The sequence below is a fragment of the Lutra lutra genome, chromosome 5 (genome assembly GCF_902655055.1).
Source record: "Lutra lutra chromosome 5, mLutLut1.2, whole genome shotgun sequence".
In the NCBI taxonomy this organism is placed as follows: domain Eukaryota; kingdom Metazoa; phylum Chordata; class Mammalia; order Carnivora; family Mustelidae; genus Lutra; species Lutra lutra.
Window position 1 is genome coordinate 26,008,799 of NC_062282.1, and position 19,409 is coordinate 26,028,207.

A 19,409-nucleotide genomic window follows, 5' to 3' on the forward strand; every position below is an offset into this window, starting at 1 on the left:
CTGGCTGCCAGCTGACATGGTAGAGACGATGGGCGCACCCAGGCAGTGAGGACAGAGGAACCCAGAACTGTTTTAGGAAATACCAAAAAGCAGTGACTCCCCTTCTCTGGGCCAAGCCGTACTTTGACTCTTTAAGATTAAAAATGAGGCTGGAAGTGTTAGGACATGGAGACAAATCAAAGGGCCCTTTGCTGACCTCTCCCTCCCTTACCCAACGTCATGCTAAGCAATGTACAGAAACCAGCACACAGTTCCTAGTCCTCTGCCAGGGGTGGTGGTATTCTGAATGCCCAAGCAATCCCGTCCCCCTACTTGGTTCAGCTCACTTGGATAAAAGGGGAGACACTCTTAGCTATGACTAAGTGACAGGTTCTACAAAAATTATGTGTCCTTTATCCTTTTTTCTCTCTTCTCCTGGGGTAGAAAGGGTTGGCTCTCGATGATATTCAACTGTTAATAACTCATTTTTTTCTTTTTAAAGATTTATTTACTTGGAAGAGACAGAATGAGAGAGAGAACATGTGAGGGGGGAGGGTCAGGGGGAGAAGCAGGCTCTCTACTGAGCAGGGAGCCTGATGCAGGCTCCATCCTGAAGACTCCAGGATCATGACCTGAGCTGAAGGCAGTCACTTAACCAAATGAGCCACCCAGGCGCCCAAATAACTCATTTTCTTTTGAGGTCACAACCATACCTATCTCATCTCATCTGAGGCAATTCCCTTATTGTTCTCTATTTGGAAAAATAAATAGAAAACAAGCAAACTTCTTGGTCGAAGACAGACTTCTCGTTGGAATTTAACAAAACACTTGTCTTCTCTTATTATAATATGTATAATTTGTCTGATGTCTTAGTATAAATGTCTTGACAACAGACAAGAATCACTGTCTGTTAATCCTGTTTAACTTTTAAAAGGGAGAGGGGAGATTATTCATTACTTGATACATCTTTAGGCATCTCTCTGAATAGAGCCCAAAACAGAGTTTTAGGGGAAAATCTACAACTGGAGGCTAGAAAGCAGTGTGAGAAGGAAGGAACTATTAAAGAGGTCAGAGGACTGAGAAAGCACAGTGTGTCCAAGTCAAGACAAGAATTTAGACATAAAAAAGGTCAAGACCATAATCAGTTTCAAACGTGCAGTGCTGGTACAGGGAGTGCTGGTACAGGGGAGTGCTGGTACTGGGAGTATAGGGAGTGATGGTACTGCGGGGGGGAGTGCTGGTATGGGAGGGGGCAGTGCTGGCACAGGGGAGTGCTGGTTCGGTGGGGGGCTGTGCTGGTATGGTGGGGGGCAGTGTTTGTTGGGGGGAGGGGGGCTGTACAAGGCCAGCTGACTTCTGGAGGGTCCACCAGCAGAGCAGGGGGTAAAAGTCACCTGTAGGAGAAGATATGAGTAGAGAATGGAGGGAAAATTAGTACAGTCTTTGAAGATGTTTGTCAGTATTGGAAGAACAAGACAGTAGCGTAACTCTTAACGAGGGGCTTCTTCAGATCAGGGGAGGCCTGAGCGTGCCTTCGGGTAGAGCAGAACACCAGGAAAGATCCACGGAGAGGAGCGAAGGTTGATGGAAGCAGGCTCCTGACAACGCAAGGGCACATGGGATCAGGAGCCAGGCAGCTGCTCAGATTCAGGAGAAGGAAACAGGAGCACAGAGAAAACCCACAGGACGTGAAGGGGAAAGCTGAGGGAGGTCTTGTCGCGGGTTGTCCAAGATCCCACAGAAGTAGGGGAAACACTGTCTCTCAGTACCAAAGTTAAGAATGGAATTACAAACTTGAAGAGAATGAATGCATTGCTTACACCAGCCCTAGGGAGGGATGATACAGGATGCAAAGGGAGCTGAACAACAGACTGCCGAGCAGACGAATGGCCCAACCGAGGCACGGTAACACACACCTTTCACATATCCCATTCAGTAACACTCTGCTGTTTGGTTCAAAGGATCTTCAGCAATGTTCACTCACCCCACAGCCAAAAAAGATCAATACTCAGGGGTCGGAGAACAGCAGAGGGTAGAGGGGGCCAAAGTAGCTAGCATGGGAGCAAGAATCTACATATGGTGCAGGTCTTCACTGAACGTAAGTACAGGTAAGAAAAAACACACTAGCTGAAAAGTCAGGGTAAAAGGCATGGAGCTACGGAAATGTTCTGGAACTGGAAAGTGGTAATGGTTGCACAGCACTGTAAGTACACAAAAATGCCACCAATGGTAAATTTTATGTTCTGTGTACTGAGAGCTCTGTGCTCCCTGGGGAAATGTGTCAATTCCATCTTGTATAATATTCTTCTGTTGTCCATTCATGCAAACTCCACGACCAACTTTCAGGACATATCTAAAAAAAAGTGAGAACACCTTCCTATTATTTTATCAAAGTTATGCTGCTGGCTCCCCACTCTGGTCTCATCAGAACATTTTCTACTTCTCTGCCCCAAGGCCTGGCTAGAACACAGTACCCAAGTTTCAACGCTGGACGGAGAGGCAGCCTGTTTGCACACGTAGAGACAATTCACCTTTGTTTCTTCCCAGAGCTCACCCTCTTTTCCTCGATCTATCTCTGAAAGGCTAAAGAATGAAGACCGTCATTTTCGTTGTTCGAAAACAGTGATTCTCAAAATGTAGTCTACAGATTGGAGCAGGGGGTCCCAAGATCCTTTCAGGTGGTCTGAGAATAATACTAAGAGGTAACTTGTCCTTTTCGCTGTGCTGACATCTGCACAGATGGTGCCAAAGCCCTGGCGGGTGAGACTGCGGGGGCCTTCGCACCAGTCAAGGCCCTGCTCCCCGAGGGCACTGGCCACTACTGCATTCTTCACGGCCCCACGCTCACAGAAAAAAAAAAAATGTTTTACTTGAGAATGTCCTTAATGGATGACTAAAAATTACTAGTCTTATTAGTCATGACCATTACAGATTAATATTCAATATTAACAGGCTTTATAATTGCTCTGATGGAGTGGGAAGTACACGCCAAGCACAGAAGTACAGTGTTTGTCTTGAGGAAAAGCACTTATGTGACTGCGGTAAAGGGTGAACTGGCCGCCCTCTTCACAGACCTGAAAGCGTAAGTGAGAGTCAAACACTGGGGGTTCAGACTTTACTATGTGGCCGGTGTCCATCCTCAAAACAAAACAAAACAAAAAAAAAAAAGAAGGAAGTGACCCTATCACTTCAAGGAAAACAACTGACAAATTGTTGCAAATGATAAAAACTGAAGTTTCATACAAAAATTAGAACTGTGGAAAACTAATCTCTGCCTCTAGCTAGACAGCTTCCCAAAACATTTTCTGATGAGACAAGGGGGATGTTAATTTTTATGTATGTAATTATGTATGTGTGTATGTAACTCTTCAAGTTTGTAAAATTTATGTAATTTTATGTGATGTGATTTTTATGTAAGGAAACATACTAATATTTGGATGATCTGTATAACCCCCTGAACCAACACTTTCCAAATGACCACCAAATAGGGTCATAAAATCATGTTTTAAGACCTATTCCAAGTACAAGACAGACCCATGGATTTTAATTTAGTAAAGAGTGAAAAATTCATTATGTTTTCAGATTTTTTTTTCCCCCCGAAGATTTATTTATTTGTCAAAGAGACAGAGAGAGAGCACAAGCGGGGGAATGGCAGGCAGAGGCAGAGGGAGAAGCAGGCTCCCCACTGAGCAAGGAGCCCGATGTGGGACTCAATCCCACGACCCCGGGATCATGACCCGAGCTGAAGGCAGACATTTAACCAACTGAGGCATCCAGGTATTCCATATATTTTCAGATTCCTTACTGCCATTAACCTTTATGAAACCACCACTTCTCATTTTTTTGGCATACCATCAAAGAACAATATTCTGAATTATTTGAAAAGGTGAATAAATATTCCTCCCTTTCCCTAATATGGATCTGTGTGAGGCTGGATTTTCTTCATGTACTTCAACCAAACCCTAATATTCTATAACAGATGAATAAAACATACAGAAAAAAGAATCCAGGGGTCTTCCATATTTAAAAATGTAAAACACTGCTGTTGTTTTTGTTTTGAACAATAGTTATTTTTCACAAAAATGTGTTATTTACACTAACATGTAATAAGTTTATTGCTAAAATAAACGAAAATTTTTTGTTTAACATTTCATATGGTGAATATCAAACAATATAAACCACATCAACAAAAAGTCTTTGAAATCCTCAATAACTTTTTAGAGTATAGAGTGCTGAGATCAGAACGTATGAGAACCACTGCTCTTAATCAAAGGTTACAAACTAGTGGGACATGAGCCAACTCTAGCCCAAAGTCCTGTTTTTAAACATCTGAATCAGTTGCATACATTTAGAAATCGGGGGAATTCACATCTCATGTAAAAATCCCTATCTCTGGCTTCTCCTGAGAAACCAGGGTATCTGGCAAGACTAGGCCCACATTCCCACATGGCATGGACTGACTGGCAGAGAAAAGCAGCCTTCCCTTTAACTCAAGGGGACGGTCTCTGGTTCATTGCAAGGGCCAAGCTCATTACCTGCCCTGCCTACATGGGCTTCTGGGCATGTGACCCCTAATTAAACATCTCACCTCCCATACAGGAGTGATCTTTTTCATGAACAGCCATGTGCACAGTACAGCATTTATTCGTAATTCTTATTCCTTCCTAAATTCCCTGAAGGCTTGGCAACTCCCAACTACCAATTAGACACTGAAGGAACTGCCAGAGTCTTGCTTTCTTTGATCAGTGACACATTAAATATGGCTCCCATCCCAGTCTATTCTGTGAGAAGTAAATGCTCCATGTTGTCTCTGGGAGAAAACATGGCCACACCTACTCAAAAATCAATAGTGGGGCCACAAAGAATCTTAAATCCTACTATCTTCAGAGTGGGGGACTCAGCTTCAAAATAATTTCAGGTATAAAATCGGGCTGCCTTTCAACACTAGGCAGATCTATAATCCTCTTCAAGCTCTAAGATGTTTCTGCCAAAGACTACTGCATCTGTGAAAACTTTAGAGCTGTCCCAGGGAACCTCATGTCTGAGAGACTCTTTTAGTGGGCCCCTGAGATATTTCTGGATCACTTTTGGACGGAGGACCGAAGCCAAGGGCCTTAAATAGAATAATCTGCCAGAATGGGTTGATGAGCAACCCATGGCTATTAGGGTTTCCAGATGTACTTACTGGTATGCCACGGCCCTGAAAGCATCGCACGTCCTCCTCGGGAAGAGGGGTGGGGACAACAAAGTATGCTGGCAATCTAGAAGAAAGAAATGTCATCAGTTTTAGTACTGGAATAATTCACTAAATATGAAAGCTCAACTTTAATGAACAGAGGAAGCGAAACAGAGTGGTAGGACACACCACCCTTCTTTCCCTCCTAAGAGGAACCAGGGCAGATGAACTATCTCTGGTCTACCCAAATCCTAGCTCTGCCTGATTCTGTGTGACCCTAAGTAAGCTAGCCCACTTCTCTGGGTCTGTTTTCTCATCCATGAAATGAGGGTATTGAATGTATGATACCTACAAGTCTATGAATTTCAAAATTGGGAGTGATCTTTCTCATCACACAGAGGCAATTAAGCACCCATGCTTTCAGTCAGACTAATATAAAGACCAATAATTAGGGGTGCCTGGGTGGCTCAGTGGGTTAAAGCCTCTGCCTTCGCCTCAGGTCACGATCCCAGGGTCCTGGGAGCGAGCCCCGCATCGGGCTCTCTGCTTGGCAGGGAGCCTGCTTCCCTCTCTCTCTCTGCCTGCCTCTCTGCCTACTTGTGATCTGTTTGTGAAATAAATAAATAAAATCTTAAAAAAAAACAACAACAAAACCAATAATTACAATGACTGCTGTCTAGACATTTTGCCAAGCATTCTGACAAACATTTAAGTGCTTCCTGTATGCCAGACTTGAAGTCCTTAACACAAATTATTCACTTTATCCTCCCTACAACTCTATGAGGTATGTACTACTATTATTCCATTTTACAGACAGAGACACTAAGACAGCACCCCTGAGGCCCTTCATAGGTTATGCAACAAAGTAAGCATTAGTAGAGCTATGACCTGAACCCAACCAGTACGACTTCAGTTTCTATATGTGAAAATTTAGGTGGTAAAAATAACCTAACTGGTAGGAAGTGGGAAAATCAGGTTTTCAGAGTTGCAAAGATCAGAGATATACAGAGACACCACCTCTTTCTCTAGTTAGCAAACACAGGTTTCTATTAATAAGAAACCTGCTAAGGTCCATCACCATGGAGCTGGAAAACCCTTTCACTCAAAGAGCTTGAAATAAAGCCTCAGGGGAAGTAAGAAGGTTGTCTATGGTGTAAGAAGCACAATGGGAACAACCAGACAGCATCTGTACACATGCTGCACGTTGGAAGTAAGTCCCGTAAGCATCAGGCGATGGGAGAGAGTTAAGGAGGTTGCCATGTGAATGTGATTGAGTCCCTACATTTATTCAATCCATAGTGAATGGAGCACCATTTTAAATACCAGCAAAATCTAGATTTTAGGAAACGATCAGAAAATAGCTTGGTTCCTTCAAATAAATTGCAAGAAAACCAATAATGATGGAAGACCTACAGAGTAAGAGACGTGAGAAATCTATCAATCAATTGCAAGATATCAATGTCACTGAGTCTTCATTAATGATAAAATGGATAAAAGGATGTAAATTGTTCTAAAAATTTATAAAAACAATGGGGAAATTTTTGAACACTGACTTATGTTACTAAATGATATTGAGAGTTTTAATGTTAAAATCTGAAAAGTGTGTGATAATGGTTTTATGGTTATATTTATAAAAAGAGTCCTTAATTGTTAGAGAGGTATGCCAAAAAATTCATGAATGAAATGTGATGAGGTCTGGGATTTATTTCAAAATAATCCAAGGGAGGCACAGAGAAAACAGGATTAGGTGAGTTAATAATTGTTGAAGGGGGGGGCGCCTGGGTGGCTCAGTGGGTTAAAGCCTCTGCCTTCGGCTCAGGTCATGATCCCAGGATCCTGGAATTGAGCCCCGCATCGGGCTCTCTGCTCAGAAGGGAGCCTGCTTCCTCCCCTCTCTCTCTGCCTGCCTCTCTGCCTACTTGTGATCTCTGTCTGTCAAATAAATAAATAAAATCTTTAAAAAAAATTAAAAGATAAAAAATAATTGTTGAAGGGGGGGTGATGGGTAAAAGGGAATGTATCATATTCTCCTTTCTTTTATACTGCTTGAAATTTTCCATTAAAAAAATCTTACAGGTAATTAAAAAGGAAAAAAGCTCTCATTATATTATAGAACCAGGTTTAGAAAAAACTGGACAAGGACAAGATACTTCAAACCATCAAAATTTTTAAGAATCATTTGACTTCGAAGTTTACTGTGTCCAGGATATTTTCTTCTAAGTCTGCTTTAATACATTGGTGGTAAGGCATCCCTTCATGTGTTATCACTGAAGTAAACACCACCCCCCAAAAAAAACTCTCTTCACAAATCAATGAAATCACAAATCATTAAAATCACATGGGAAGATTAAAAACCACCCTATGTTCAGGCTCCCCCACAGGACTATGAAGATCAGAAGCTTGAAGAAAAAAATCCAAAGCTCAAAAGCTCCCCCATGTTCAAGGAGGAGGACAGCTGAATATATGATACCTACAAGTCTATGAATTTCAAATGTTCTAGAGGATCGTGCTACTCCAAGTATGCAGCAGCATCCTCTGACCAGCACATTTCTCCAGCTCAACCTCAGATCCACTGAATCAGAATCTGCACGTTAATCCCCAGGTGACTGAGGAAGCTGGGCGGGCTGCAGCCCGCAACCCACCAACAGACCACAGTTTCTCAGTCTCCACAGGAGAACTACCTGCGGGGAGGCGTTTGGGGGGTAGCCCTGAGTCTCAGCTCCATCCCCAGAGGCTCATTCTATACAGCTGAGGCCACAAGGTCTTAAGAAATTTGCATGTCTTCCCCTACTAGTACTAGTGAGGTTCAATTTTCTACCATGCTGGTTAGCTAGTTAATTTTCTCTTTTTAAAAAGAGTCTTTCATCAAAGGGGGAAAAATGCCAGAACCAAGTGTATTAGCATATGCAGCACGCAGTGGCTCCAGAAAGGATGCTGCACAGAGATGGACAGCTCTGCACCGGTGAGGAGAGTCTGTGGTGTCCTCTCTTGTCCCAGCGAACTACTAGGAGGTTCCATGGGCTCTCTGCTGTGAGGCTCCCAATGTCCACAAACAGCTAACTCTCTCTCCTTGGAGAGCTGTCATTTTAACTTACCAGGATGAGCTTTCAAACACAAAGTCAACAGCCCTTCCAAATACAGGACGACATCATTACTGAAGGAAAATTGCCCGATCTGCTCTGACCTATCCTTCATTAGAGTGAGGAAACTCTCAGAGGGACAGCAATGTCTTCCTGGAGCAGCATCAGTTCAGAGGCTCCCCTGTGTGACACATGCCCACAGGGTAATGGACTTCTGATACCTTGACAGGGAGGCAGGATGAGAGGAAAAAGGCTTTTCAGGAGAATGAAGACTGGTACTAGAAAAGTTAGGTCTGGCCTTGGGAGAAGATGAAGTAGACGCTCAGTTTCCTGTTATCCAAACTGACTGGAGTGTCCACTAACTACTGAAGGAAGGGCTTTCATTAATTTACTCATTTTGTTTCCTATTTATTGAGTGTCTCCTAAAACCAGGCACTGTACTTGGTACTGAGGATACAATGATGAAAAAAAAAAAGTGTCCTTGATTCTCCAGAGCTGACAGTTGCAGAAACAAACATTTCCAAATGGTGACACAGATAAAAATAAACTCACAATTGTAGGAAGTGCTGTGAAGAGAAGCATGAGCACAAAGAAAGCCCTCACTGAGACCTGACCGAGTCTCGGGCAGGCTCCCTACGAAAGTGACACCTCAGCTAGGATCTGACAAATAAGAGGGAAGCAACACCCTTGCGCTGCTAAAAGCAAAAGGAGCATCCCAGACCGGAGACCACACAGAAAAGGCCCATGGTGGGGGGTCGCTATGATCAGAGCGGGGAGAGAGGGCACTCAGGCAGGAGTCAAACCATGAAGGGCCATGTAGGTATTAGAGAATGGGTGCTGGGGGACCCAAGTGGATGGTGGCGACCATGTAGGCAGCAACACAGCGGTCCAGGTGAGAAACAAAGCACAGCTTGCCCTGTATCCTCCCCGAGACAAAAAAGGGTGGGGGGAGAGACCGTATGCATGGCTGGGGTAGTCCAAGGGGCGTGTGCTTGCGCTGACTGCTCTCACCGCTAAAATCTTTCTAAAGCTCCATTTTCCCTGCTAACCACTAATTAAAAGCTCCTTTCCCATGGGGCGCCTGGGTAAAACTCAGTTGGTTGGGTGTCTGATTCTTGATTTCAGCTCAGGACATGATCTCATGGGTCCTAGGATCAAACCCCACTTCAGGCTCCACATTCAATGGAGTTTCTGCTCAAAGATTCTCTCCCCCACACACACTCACACTGTGCTCTACCTGAAATAAAATAAACCTTTAAAAACTTCCTGCCCACCTGCCTTTTCTACCAGGTATATTTTTGATGTGCTAACCACCACACAAATACTAGTGAATTTATTTATTTATTTCTATTTAAAAATATTATTAATATTAATTAATATAATACACTGACTATATCAATATATTATATATTATTAATATATTAATATTAATTTATCATAATATATTTTATACATTCACCTTTTAATATCGATTAATTTAATCAGTATTGGCAGGATTTTTAAAAAACAATTCTGGGAATGGGGATGCCTTCTACCAGTGTCAACATCATTTTACAAACTATCACCTTCTCAGTGAAGGGGTTTATAACCCCTTTCTGAGCAAGAGCTACTTTCCCTTTTCAAGCTCTGGGACTGGGAAAGAGGGGAGAGGGAGAAGGGCAGGAAGGGGGATATGACATTTGCTCTGCAGGCCCCTCGCCACTGTCGTTCCAGGTTGTGCTGTGTCAGGAGAGTTAAATTTATAAATGTCTGAGACTGGGGACGCCTTCGGCTCAGGTCATAATCCCAGGGTCCTGGATCGAGTCCTGCATCAGGATCAAGTCCCACATCGGGGAGCCTGCTTCTCCCTCTCCCTCTACCTGCTGCTCCCCTTGCTTATGCTCTCTGTCAAATAGAAAAAATCTCTTTTAAAAAGAACTACAGATTTTATGACATTGCTAGCAGGATGTTGGGGAGTATGTTCCAAAAATGAGAAGATTCAAGCTTCTAAAAAAGGATTATATAGAGGTGCCTGGGTAGCAGTTGGTTAAGAGTCCAGCTCTTGGTTTTGGCTCAGGTCATGATCTCAGGGTTGTGAGATCAAGCCTCACATTGGGCTCTGCGCTCTGTGGGGAGTAGGCTTGAGATTCTCTCTTCCTCTGCTTCTCCTGCTTATGCACATGTGCATTCTCTCGCAAATAAATAAATATTTTTAAAAAAATAATATCTAGAAGTCTTTTTTTTAGATTTATTTATTTGTTTGTTTGACACAGAGAGAGAGATCACAAATAGGCAGAGAGGCAGGCAGAGAGAGAGGAAGAAGCAGGCTTCCCACTGAGCGGAAAGCCCGATGTGGGGCTCGATCCCAGGACCCCGAGATCATGACCTGAGCCGAAGGCAGAGGCTTAACCCACTGAGCCACCCAGGCACCCCGCAAATAAATAAATCTTAAAAAAAAAAAAAAAAAAAGTACTGGGGCGCCTGAGTAGCTCAGTGGGTTAAGCCTCTGCCTTCAGCTCAGTTCATGGTCCCAGGGTCCTGGGATCAAGCCCCACATCGGGCTCCTTGCTCAGCGGGAAGCCTGCTTCTCCCTCTCCCACTCCCTCTGCTTGTGTTCCCTCTTTCGCTGTGTCTCTCTCTGTCAAATAAATAAATAAATAAAATCTTTAAAAAAAAAAAAGTATTATGCAGAGTCATCCTTTAAAAATGTAGGTCAGTTGGGGCGCCTGGGTGGCTCAGTGGGTTAAGCCGCTGCCTTCGGCTCAGGTCATGATCTCAGGGTCCTGGGATCGAGCCCCGCATCGGGCTCTCTGCTCGGCGGGGAGCCTGCTTCCTCCTCTCTCTCTGCCTATCTCTCTGCCTGCTTGTGATCTCTCTCTGTCAAATAAATGAATAAAAAATTCTTTAAAAAAAAAAAATGTAGGTCAGAGGCACCTGGGTGCTCAGATGGTTAAGCTTCTGCCTTCGGCTCAGGTCATGATCCCAGGGATCATGGGATCGGGCCGCCACACATCAGGGCTCCCTACTCGGAGGGGAGCCTGCTTCTCCCTCACCCTCTACTGTTCCCCCTGCCTGTGTTCTCTTGCTCTGTCAGATTAATAAATAAATTAAATAATTAAATCCATTTAATTATTTATTTAATTATTTAAATAACTATTTAATTATTATTTATTTAAATATTTCTTTATTTAATTAAATAAATTAAAATAAAATTAAAATGTAGGTCAGATCACATCCTGCTTCTGCTCAAGCTTTTCCTCACTGCGTGATAAATGCTGAAAGCCTTCTCCCCCTCGCTATCCAACCACCTTGCTCTGCCCTGACCTCACCCCCTACTACTCAGATGGCTCCTCTCCAGCCCTGGACTCCTTGCTGTTCCTCATGGAAGCCAGACAACACTTTGCCTCAGGGTCTTTGCCTCTACTGTCCCTTGTGCCTGACCAACCTTCCCCACCAACACCTCCAGCACTCCCTAGCCCCTGTGATCTGTTTTTCCCCACAGTACTTATGACCTTTTCATACTCTCTAATCACTCATTTATTCTATCATTGTTTTCCTCCCACTACAGTGAAAGTTCCAGGAGCGCGGAATTTTTAGGCTCTTTGTTTACTGCTATTATCTCCAGTAGCCAGGATACTACCTGGTACACAGTGGCCATGTAAAGTTTCTTTGTTTTTAAGATTTACCCATTTATTTGGGAGAGAGAGAGAGAAAGAGTGTGTACACAGCGGGAAGGACGGAGGAGGAGAAAGAGAAAAGACTCCGCACTGAGCACAGAGACTGATGTGGGGCTCCGTCCCACGACCCCATGGTCATGACCTGATCCAAAACCAAGAGTCACACACCTAACCAACTGTGCCATCCAGGTGCCCCATCAAAGATTTTTATTGAATAAATGAAGTGCTAAGAAAAAGGAAAGTAAATAAACAAAACAAATTAAAAAATGTCTCTAATAGTTTTATACTTAGACTCTATATACAATGGTAAAAAAAAGATATAAATTCACTTTTGAACATTTTCAGGGACACCTTAAGGGTTTCTTAAACACAGTATACAGTATCAACGTAGAAAATGCAGACCCCTCCTACATAGCTGATGGGAGTGTAAATGGTGAAGCCACTGTGGAAAACAGTCTGGCAGTTCCTCAGACAGTTAAACACTGAGTTACAATATGACCCAGCAATTCCACTCCTAGGAATACACACACATGCACACACACGTGCGCGTGTGCATGTGCACACATGCAAACTGTGCAAACAGTAAACAAATGCTCATTGCAGCATTATTTATAATAGCCTACCAACTGATGAATGGATAAATAAATGATAATATATTTATAACTAATAAATAAATGATAAATAAATGAATTGATAAGTAACTATCCCTACCATGGAATATTATTCATCAATAAAAGAGAATGGAATGCTAATACACGCTACCATGTGGATAAGCCTTGACAACATGATGCTAAGTGGAGAAGCCAAGCATAAAGACTACTTATTATCGATTCCATTTATATGAAATCTTGAGAATAAGCAAACTACGGAGATGGAAAGTAGATTAGAGGTTGCCTAGGGCTGGGGGTGCTGAGGGTACACGGGCAGCAACTACTAAGGGGGGGTATGAGGTTTCTTCTGGGGCTAATGAAAACGTGTGAAAATTGACTGTGGTGATGGCTGCGCAATGCTGTGAACAGACTCCTAAATACTGCGTACTTCTAATGTGTGAATTGCATGGCATGTGAATTCAATCTCAATAAAGTTTAAAAAAAAAAAAGCAGAGCACTGAATACTTACCTTTCACTGACATCATAGCCTTCATTGACACTCACTGCTTTGTACTTGACGTTGCCTTTGGTCCTCTCCAACTCCCAACACCAGTCCTTAAGTGTGTCAAACATTACAGTATGGTTCTTGGGATCGGTGGCTAACAAAATAAATTTAAAAAGACAAAATCTGGTTGTGAGGTACAGGTATTTTAATGATGTGAACGTGGATCCTAAGCCCCAATTTTGTCTGCTAAGCCCATTTTTATCGAAACACAGTGAGTTCACTGCTTAATCCCAACCTTTTTCCTTTTTTTTGTCACTAACCCAAAATTATGATGATGGGTCTGTCTTTTTATACTGGAGAAAAGGAGTTGTTCTCATTCCACTCCTTGCAAAAGTAATTTATAGCTCCATTTTCAGTCATCTGACCATGAGATAATTTATATAACATAAAAGATCCTGTGAAGCACTAGAAGATAGGCTTGGCACAAATGCTAAAATAATAAAATATTTTTAGCCCTACCAATATGTGCATAAGATGGCAAACTCATTTGAATAGCATGTCAGATCCCTGAGTGTAATTCCTCCTTCAGTTTGCAGATGCTCTGCCGACAAGAGGATTGGCCCGTGTGACACAGCTACTAACGGGCCGTCATCAGATCGGACAGCTGTGAGGAGAGTCAAGGCTTGCTAGTCAAGGACTGCACCATGGACATGGAGACTTCTGCCCTCAGCCTGCCCTGCTACTACCCACTAGGCGGAAACGTCCAGCAGCACTATGCCTGCAGCCCAGCAGATGTGTCCTCTGTCCTCTCCTAAGCCACAGACCGCTGAGTGACACGCACGAAAACGGTCTCAGCTACTCAGCCCAAATCAGTTAGTTCAGGCCCTTGTGCATCTCAAAAAACCCAAGCATTTTGGGGAAAAGAGTATTTGGTAAAACTCCCCAAGCTATTTTATTAAAATAAAACCAGATCACAGTACAAACGGAAGTAATAATAGTAATAAAAACAGCAGTGAAGCTTATAAAGCATTTGGCATGTGCCAGGCCCTGTTCTGAGTGCACTACATAACTCAATCCTCACAGTCCTACGTAATATTAATTCCTCCATGTTACAGATGTGGCACAGAAGGGTTAAGAAACTTGCCTAAGGTCACAGAGCTAAAGAATGGCAGAACTGGAACCCAAACCCAAGCAGCTATAAAGGATTTCCATAGAGTAATAAACACCAAAAAAAATCTCCCCATGGACACAAATAATAGTAAGACTCCTATTCAGGAGTAGACAATTCTTTCAGCGATGCAGGTAAGTCCTTCCCTAAAACGCCCTGGCACAGTATTCAGGACCTTTCAGCCAAAGCACATTTTGTGAATTATCAAGCCACAAAGTAACTGAAGATGTCCAGGCTGCAAAACCACCCACCTCTACAAACCCCTACTAAATGCAAGAGCTAACTGGTCAATCAGCATCCATCAGTTATAAAATGACTTCTCAAAAAATGGGAGTTGAAAGGAGGATTTAAAAAAAAAAAAGATGGAAAGTAGAATAAAAGGTGTCACATATCCTGGGCATCGTGGCACAAAACAAACTAACTAACAAAACACTGGTAGGTGAAGAAACTGCCAGTCAGTCAAGGTAAGGGTTTTGGTACACAGATGAACACAGTCCTGGTGAGCCAAGAAACTGTCCTATGCTGCATCTGGACCAAGAGTCAGGATATAAGGAAGAGGCAGAATTCCTAAAAATAGAGTATGGTTTTTCAAATGTAAACCCAACAGATGTTTACATAAGTTATAGTAATTCATAAATAAGCCATATCTTGTAGATCCCATATTGCAACAAGCTGTTGTAAGCCAGTTACTCCACATTTGCATGTAGAGCTACAGTGGAAGATTTGTCATTCACAAAGATGAACTTACTGAATTAAGGAACTATTTTATGTTCAGTATAACACTAGAGCTAAGCATTATCTTCAGTTAGTCTAATTCTCTGAACACAATCCACCCTGAATAACATGCACTTTTAGTAAACCCCCATGTCACTGGGGTGGCTGGGTGGCTCAGTGGGTTAAGCCTCCGCCTTCAGCTCAGGTCATGATCTCTGGGCCCTGGGATCGAGCCCCACGTCGGGCTCTCTGCTCAGTGGGGAGCCTACTTGCCCCCCTCTCCCTCTGCCTGCCTCTCTGCCTACTTGTGATCTCTGTCAAATAAATAAATAAAATCTTTAAAGAAAAAAAAAAACAAAACCTCACGTAACTGACTGCACCCCATGCATTTAACAATTTATAATCTTCACAACATTTCAACAGAGGCTTTAAACTGCTGTTTTTAAAATGAGAAAACAGATGCCCCAAGAATTTAGTGTCCTCCCCAGGATCATGCAGCTACTGAGCCGTTGGGCAAGGATTTGAACTCAAGTGGGACAGACCCCAAAACTCACAGCTTTTCTCCTAAGTCACCATAGTTCCCAAAATGCAACCTGCTCTCTCAGATAGCTACATCTCTGCACACACTGATCCTGCTGCCGAAAATACTCCTCTGTCCCCACCAGATACTCCCACATCCTCCCCGTCAGCTCCAGCATAGCCTGTGCCCCACGATAGCCTCCCCCTACCACCCGCAGTGTGACCAGCCCCTCCACCAAAGGACACATCTCTCAGCTGTCTCTGCTTGACCTGATGCTCGCAGAGGACAGGGATTTAGTCCTATTCACTTCCATCCCCAAGTCCTGTCCCACAGCAAGCATTCAAAAATGTTGACCCAATGAGCAGTTCAACCCTACCCTCCAGAAAGCACCATGTACCCTGTTAAACTAACACACCACTTCCGTGACGAAAAGCACATAGCAAGGAGTCACTCGACATCAACCTGATGTTCAGACTGACTGGCAGAGCGAGTACACAGATTGAGGAGAGAGATGGAGAGAAGACAGACATCTGTGAACACACCGTACAATGCTAGGCATTATTAATAGCTAATTCAAATGACCGAAGTTTCTTAGTTAAAAGACTGCTCCCTTTTTCAGTGAACTGAATGGAAAACATGTGGAATTTTACGTTATGTAACCATACTTGCTTTCTCATGTACAACTGTTCCATTTCCCCCAAAATATTTGCTACAGAGTATGTTTAAAGGCTTTCTAGAATGCAGGATATTCTCTAGAGTGTTATGAAATGAAATAAAATATATTAAGGTGGGAAAAAAAACCCCAGCAACAAACAGGATTATTTTAAACTTGTCTGAATTTTGTTTCTCTACAGTCTCACATTCCTCATTTTAATATGTTGATCTTATCTTTCAAAAGAAACAATCACACCAATAATCCCTCACGAAAAAGCAAATCAACCTTAAAGATAAATTAGAGCAACAAAGATCACAGGGAAAAAAAATAGAAACTTTTTTTTTTTTTAAAGTAACTTGAGGGGCGCCTGGGTGGCTCAGTGGGTTAAAGCCTCTGCCTTCAGCTCAGGTCATGATCCCAGGGTCCTGGGATCGAGCCCCACATCAGGCTCTCTGCTCGGCAGGAGCCTGCTTTCCTTCCTCTCTCTCTGCCTGCCTCTCTGCCTATTTGTGATTTCTGTCTGTCAAATAAATAATAAATAAAATCTTTAAAAAAAAAAAAATAAAAATAAATAAATAAACTTGAATGACTTACCCAAGCAAGAGGCAATCAATTGCTAGGAAAGAGGAAGAAGAAACTCATGGATGAGTTCTTTTTTTTTTTTTTTTTTAGATTTATTTATTTATTTGACAGACAGAGATCACAAGTAGGCAGAGAGGCAGGAAGGAAAGCAGGCTCCTGCCGAGCAGAGAGCCTGATGTGGGGCTCGATCCCAGGACCCTGGGATCATGACCTGAGCTGAAGGCAGAGGCTTTAACCCACTGAGCCACCCAGGCGCCCCTCATGGATAAGTTCTTGTCTGCTAGTTTCAGGTAGGAATTTAAAGGGTGTGCCCACCTGCAAATTAGAACCCAGAAGACACTCACCTGTTCTGTTTTGTGTAGCAGCTGCATAGGAAAACAGAAATAATCTTTTAAGCAGTTTAGGAGCCTGGGTATGATGAATTATGCCACTGACAATCTAGAAAAGAACCAAACAATGGGTAGAGTCATGCTTTTGGCAGATAAACACTGAGTTGTCTAGGTTTTCAGTCACGCTAATAGGCTCCTACGGGCAGCATGTAAACTCTGAGGTCTTTATATTATGATACTATCTTTTGGAATAACGCCAAGTAAACAGAATGTTAACAATTCTGTCTGGTTTTCTAAGAGCTTTGAATTTCTAGGGAAAGTTTAAAAATTTTATTTACTTATTTATTTGAAAGACAGAAAGAGAACAGGGAAAGGCACGGAGAGGAAGGGGAGAGAACCCCCGACCCTGCGCCAAGCACAGAGCCTGAGGCAGTGCTTGATCCCATGACCCTGGACCATGACCTGAAACCAAGAGTTGGGATGCTCAATGACTAAGCCACCCTGGGGCCCCTGAATTTCTAGGGAAATTTAAAAAAAAAAATTTTTTTTTTTTAAAATTTATCCATTCATTTGAGAGAGTGAGAGCACATGGGCATGGGAGGAGGGAGAGGGGAAGAGAGAGTATTAAGGAGACTCAGTATGGAGACTGACGTGGGGCTCGATCTTATGACCCTGAGATCATGATCTGAGCCAAAGTCAAGATCAGGTGCCCAACCAACTGAGCCACCCTGGCGCCCCTGATTTCTATGGAAAAAAAAAAAATTTTTTTTTTAAAGATTTTATTTATTAAAAAAATTTTTTAAAAATAAAAGATTTTATTTATTTGACAGAGAGAGAGATCACAAGCAGGCAGAGAGGCAGACAGAGAGAGAGGGAGAAGCAGGCTCCCCGCTGAGCAGACAGCCCAACGCAGGGCCCAATCCCAGGACCCCGAGACCATGACCCAAGCTGAAGGCAGAGGCTTGACTCACTGAGGGACCCAGGCGCCCCTCCCAGGGAAATTTTTAAAACATAGTCTCATTTCTCAATAGCAAGGTGCTACAAAAACTTAAGTGCCACATTCAGATACTCTAAAAAATCTGACACGTGTGACATAGAGCTAATATCAGACAATAGTCAAGACACTTAGCTATTCTGATCCACTTGTGGCCTTTAAGATCTTCTAGAAAATCAGAATGAGAAATCAGTCCATTGTGCTTTTTGTTTCAAGTTTCCAAACAAAAGTATGTTTGGACAGATAACTAAAATCATCGTTCAAATGAAGTTTCTGGCTTCTCAGGGACTTTCCCTACATCCACCACTCTTTCCCTGCTCAGAATAGACACGGGAGTCATGTTTATTTTTCTAAGTGAGCCACCACACTGCCTGAACGAAAACCAGGGAATTACCCATAACTGTATAACTCAACTGAAGCCAGAACGACAGGGGAGCTGGCCCTCTGCACAGTTCGTTCCCCAGATGGGTTTACCAGGACAGTGGCAAGTTTTAGACCTTCGATACCTCCGTAAGAGAAACCGTAGAAGTTACAGGGACCACTGTAAGCAGTTCATCCAGTTAAAAATTCTGATTTGCTCCAGCAACCAGATTAAGTTTCCTTAGTGTCCAAAATCCCAGGCCTCATTTAGTAACTTGGCTTTGCCCATCTACCCCATGCACCTCTTCCTCCTTCCACACACTTCTACTTCCCAGATACGAACTCCCTCCAGGAGTTGGGGGGTCTCTGCTAGTACTTTTTGGAAACGCTGTCAGATGTCAGAGAAGCAGCTTGCCTCCTGCCCCCGGTTTACCACCCCCCACTCTTCAGAGGACCCAGGAGAAAAACCATTCCGAACTCTAGGATTAAAGGCAGCGTGTGCCACATAATACACAAGCATGCTTCACCAAATTCTCTCTCAGTTCTACTCAAAGCCTGTGATTATAAACCAATTTCAGCTTTACAGAGTGAAATGCTCCCCCTCAGCTTCGTGCAATATAAGCAAAAAGTAAGAGTCAGTGGTGACACGTGACGGCAAAAAAACCTCCAAATGCATGTAACTAGTTACCCTTTTGACTTCCTCTTCTTTTGTGTACCTCAGACCAAAGTGGAACACACGTAGGTCTTTACAGTGGATGATGAGTTTCTCAGGATATTTCTTCAGTTGTCCAAAGAGAGGCTTCTTTTTCTCATCAAATACTATACACCGATGATGAAATCAAGAAGGGAAATCATGTTGTAAGGCAAAAAGTTAGTGCTGAGGAAACAAGGCAGACTAGTCACACCTCTCAAGAGCAAGAGGAAAGGTGCTGCCTTCGATGTAACCGCCAGCAGGGGCCCCAGCTCTCTGACAATGGGCAGCGTTCTTCCTTCCTCTGGACAAGCTCAAAATGGACTGACTCCAGAAGCTAAGATTACAAAAGATGGAAGGGGTTCAGGAGAAACACGCTGTCAGGACAGTCAAGTCCTGGGTTTATGGCC

At 43.1% G+C, this 19,409-nt stretch overlaps 1 protein-coding gene across 2 annotated transcripts in view; it reads right to left on the reverse strand.

The window, feature by feature from the left end:
- Positions 1-19,409, reverse strand: part of MTMR12 (myotubularin related protein 12) — a 75,062-nt gene that overhangs the window by 21,212 nt on the left and 34,441 nt on the right. For both annotated transcript variants that reach the window (XR_007127442.1, XM_047729981.1), the window contains exons 5-8: positions 18,997-19,127; positions 16,970-17,063; positions 13,011-13,140; positions 5,165-5,240 (exon numbers count right to left, since the gene is read on the reverse strand). Coding sequence is in view for 1 of the 2 variants with exons in the window: in XM_047729981.1 (XP_047585937.1) it covers positions 5,165-5,240; positions 13,011-13,140; positions 16,970-17,063; positions 18,997-19,127 (431 nt within the window). In the remaining variant the exon portion in view is untranslated. The remainder of the gene's footprint in view (positions 1-5,164; positions 5,241-13,010; positions 13,141-16,969; positions 17,064-18,996; positions 19,128-19,409) is intronic.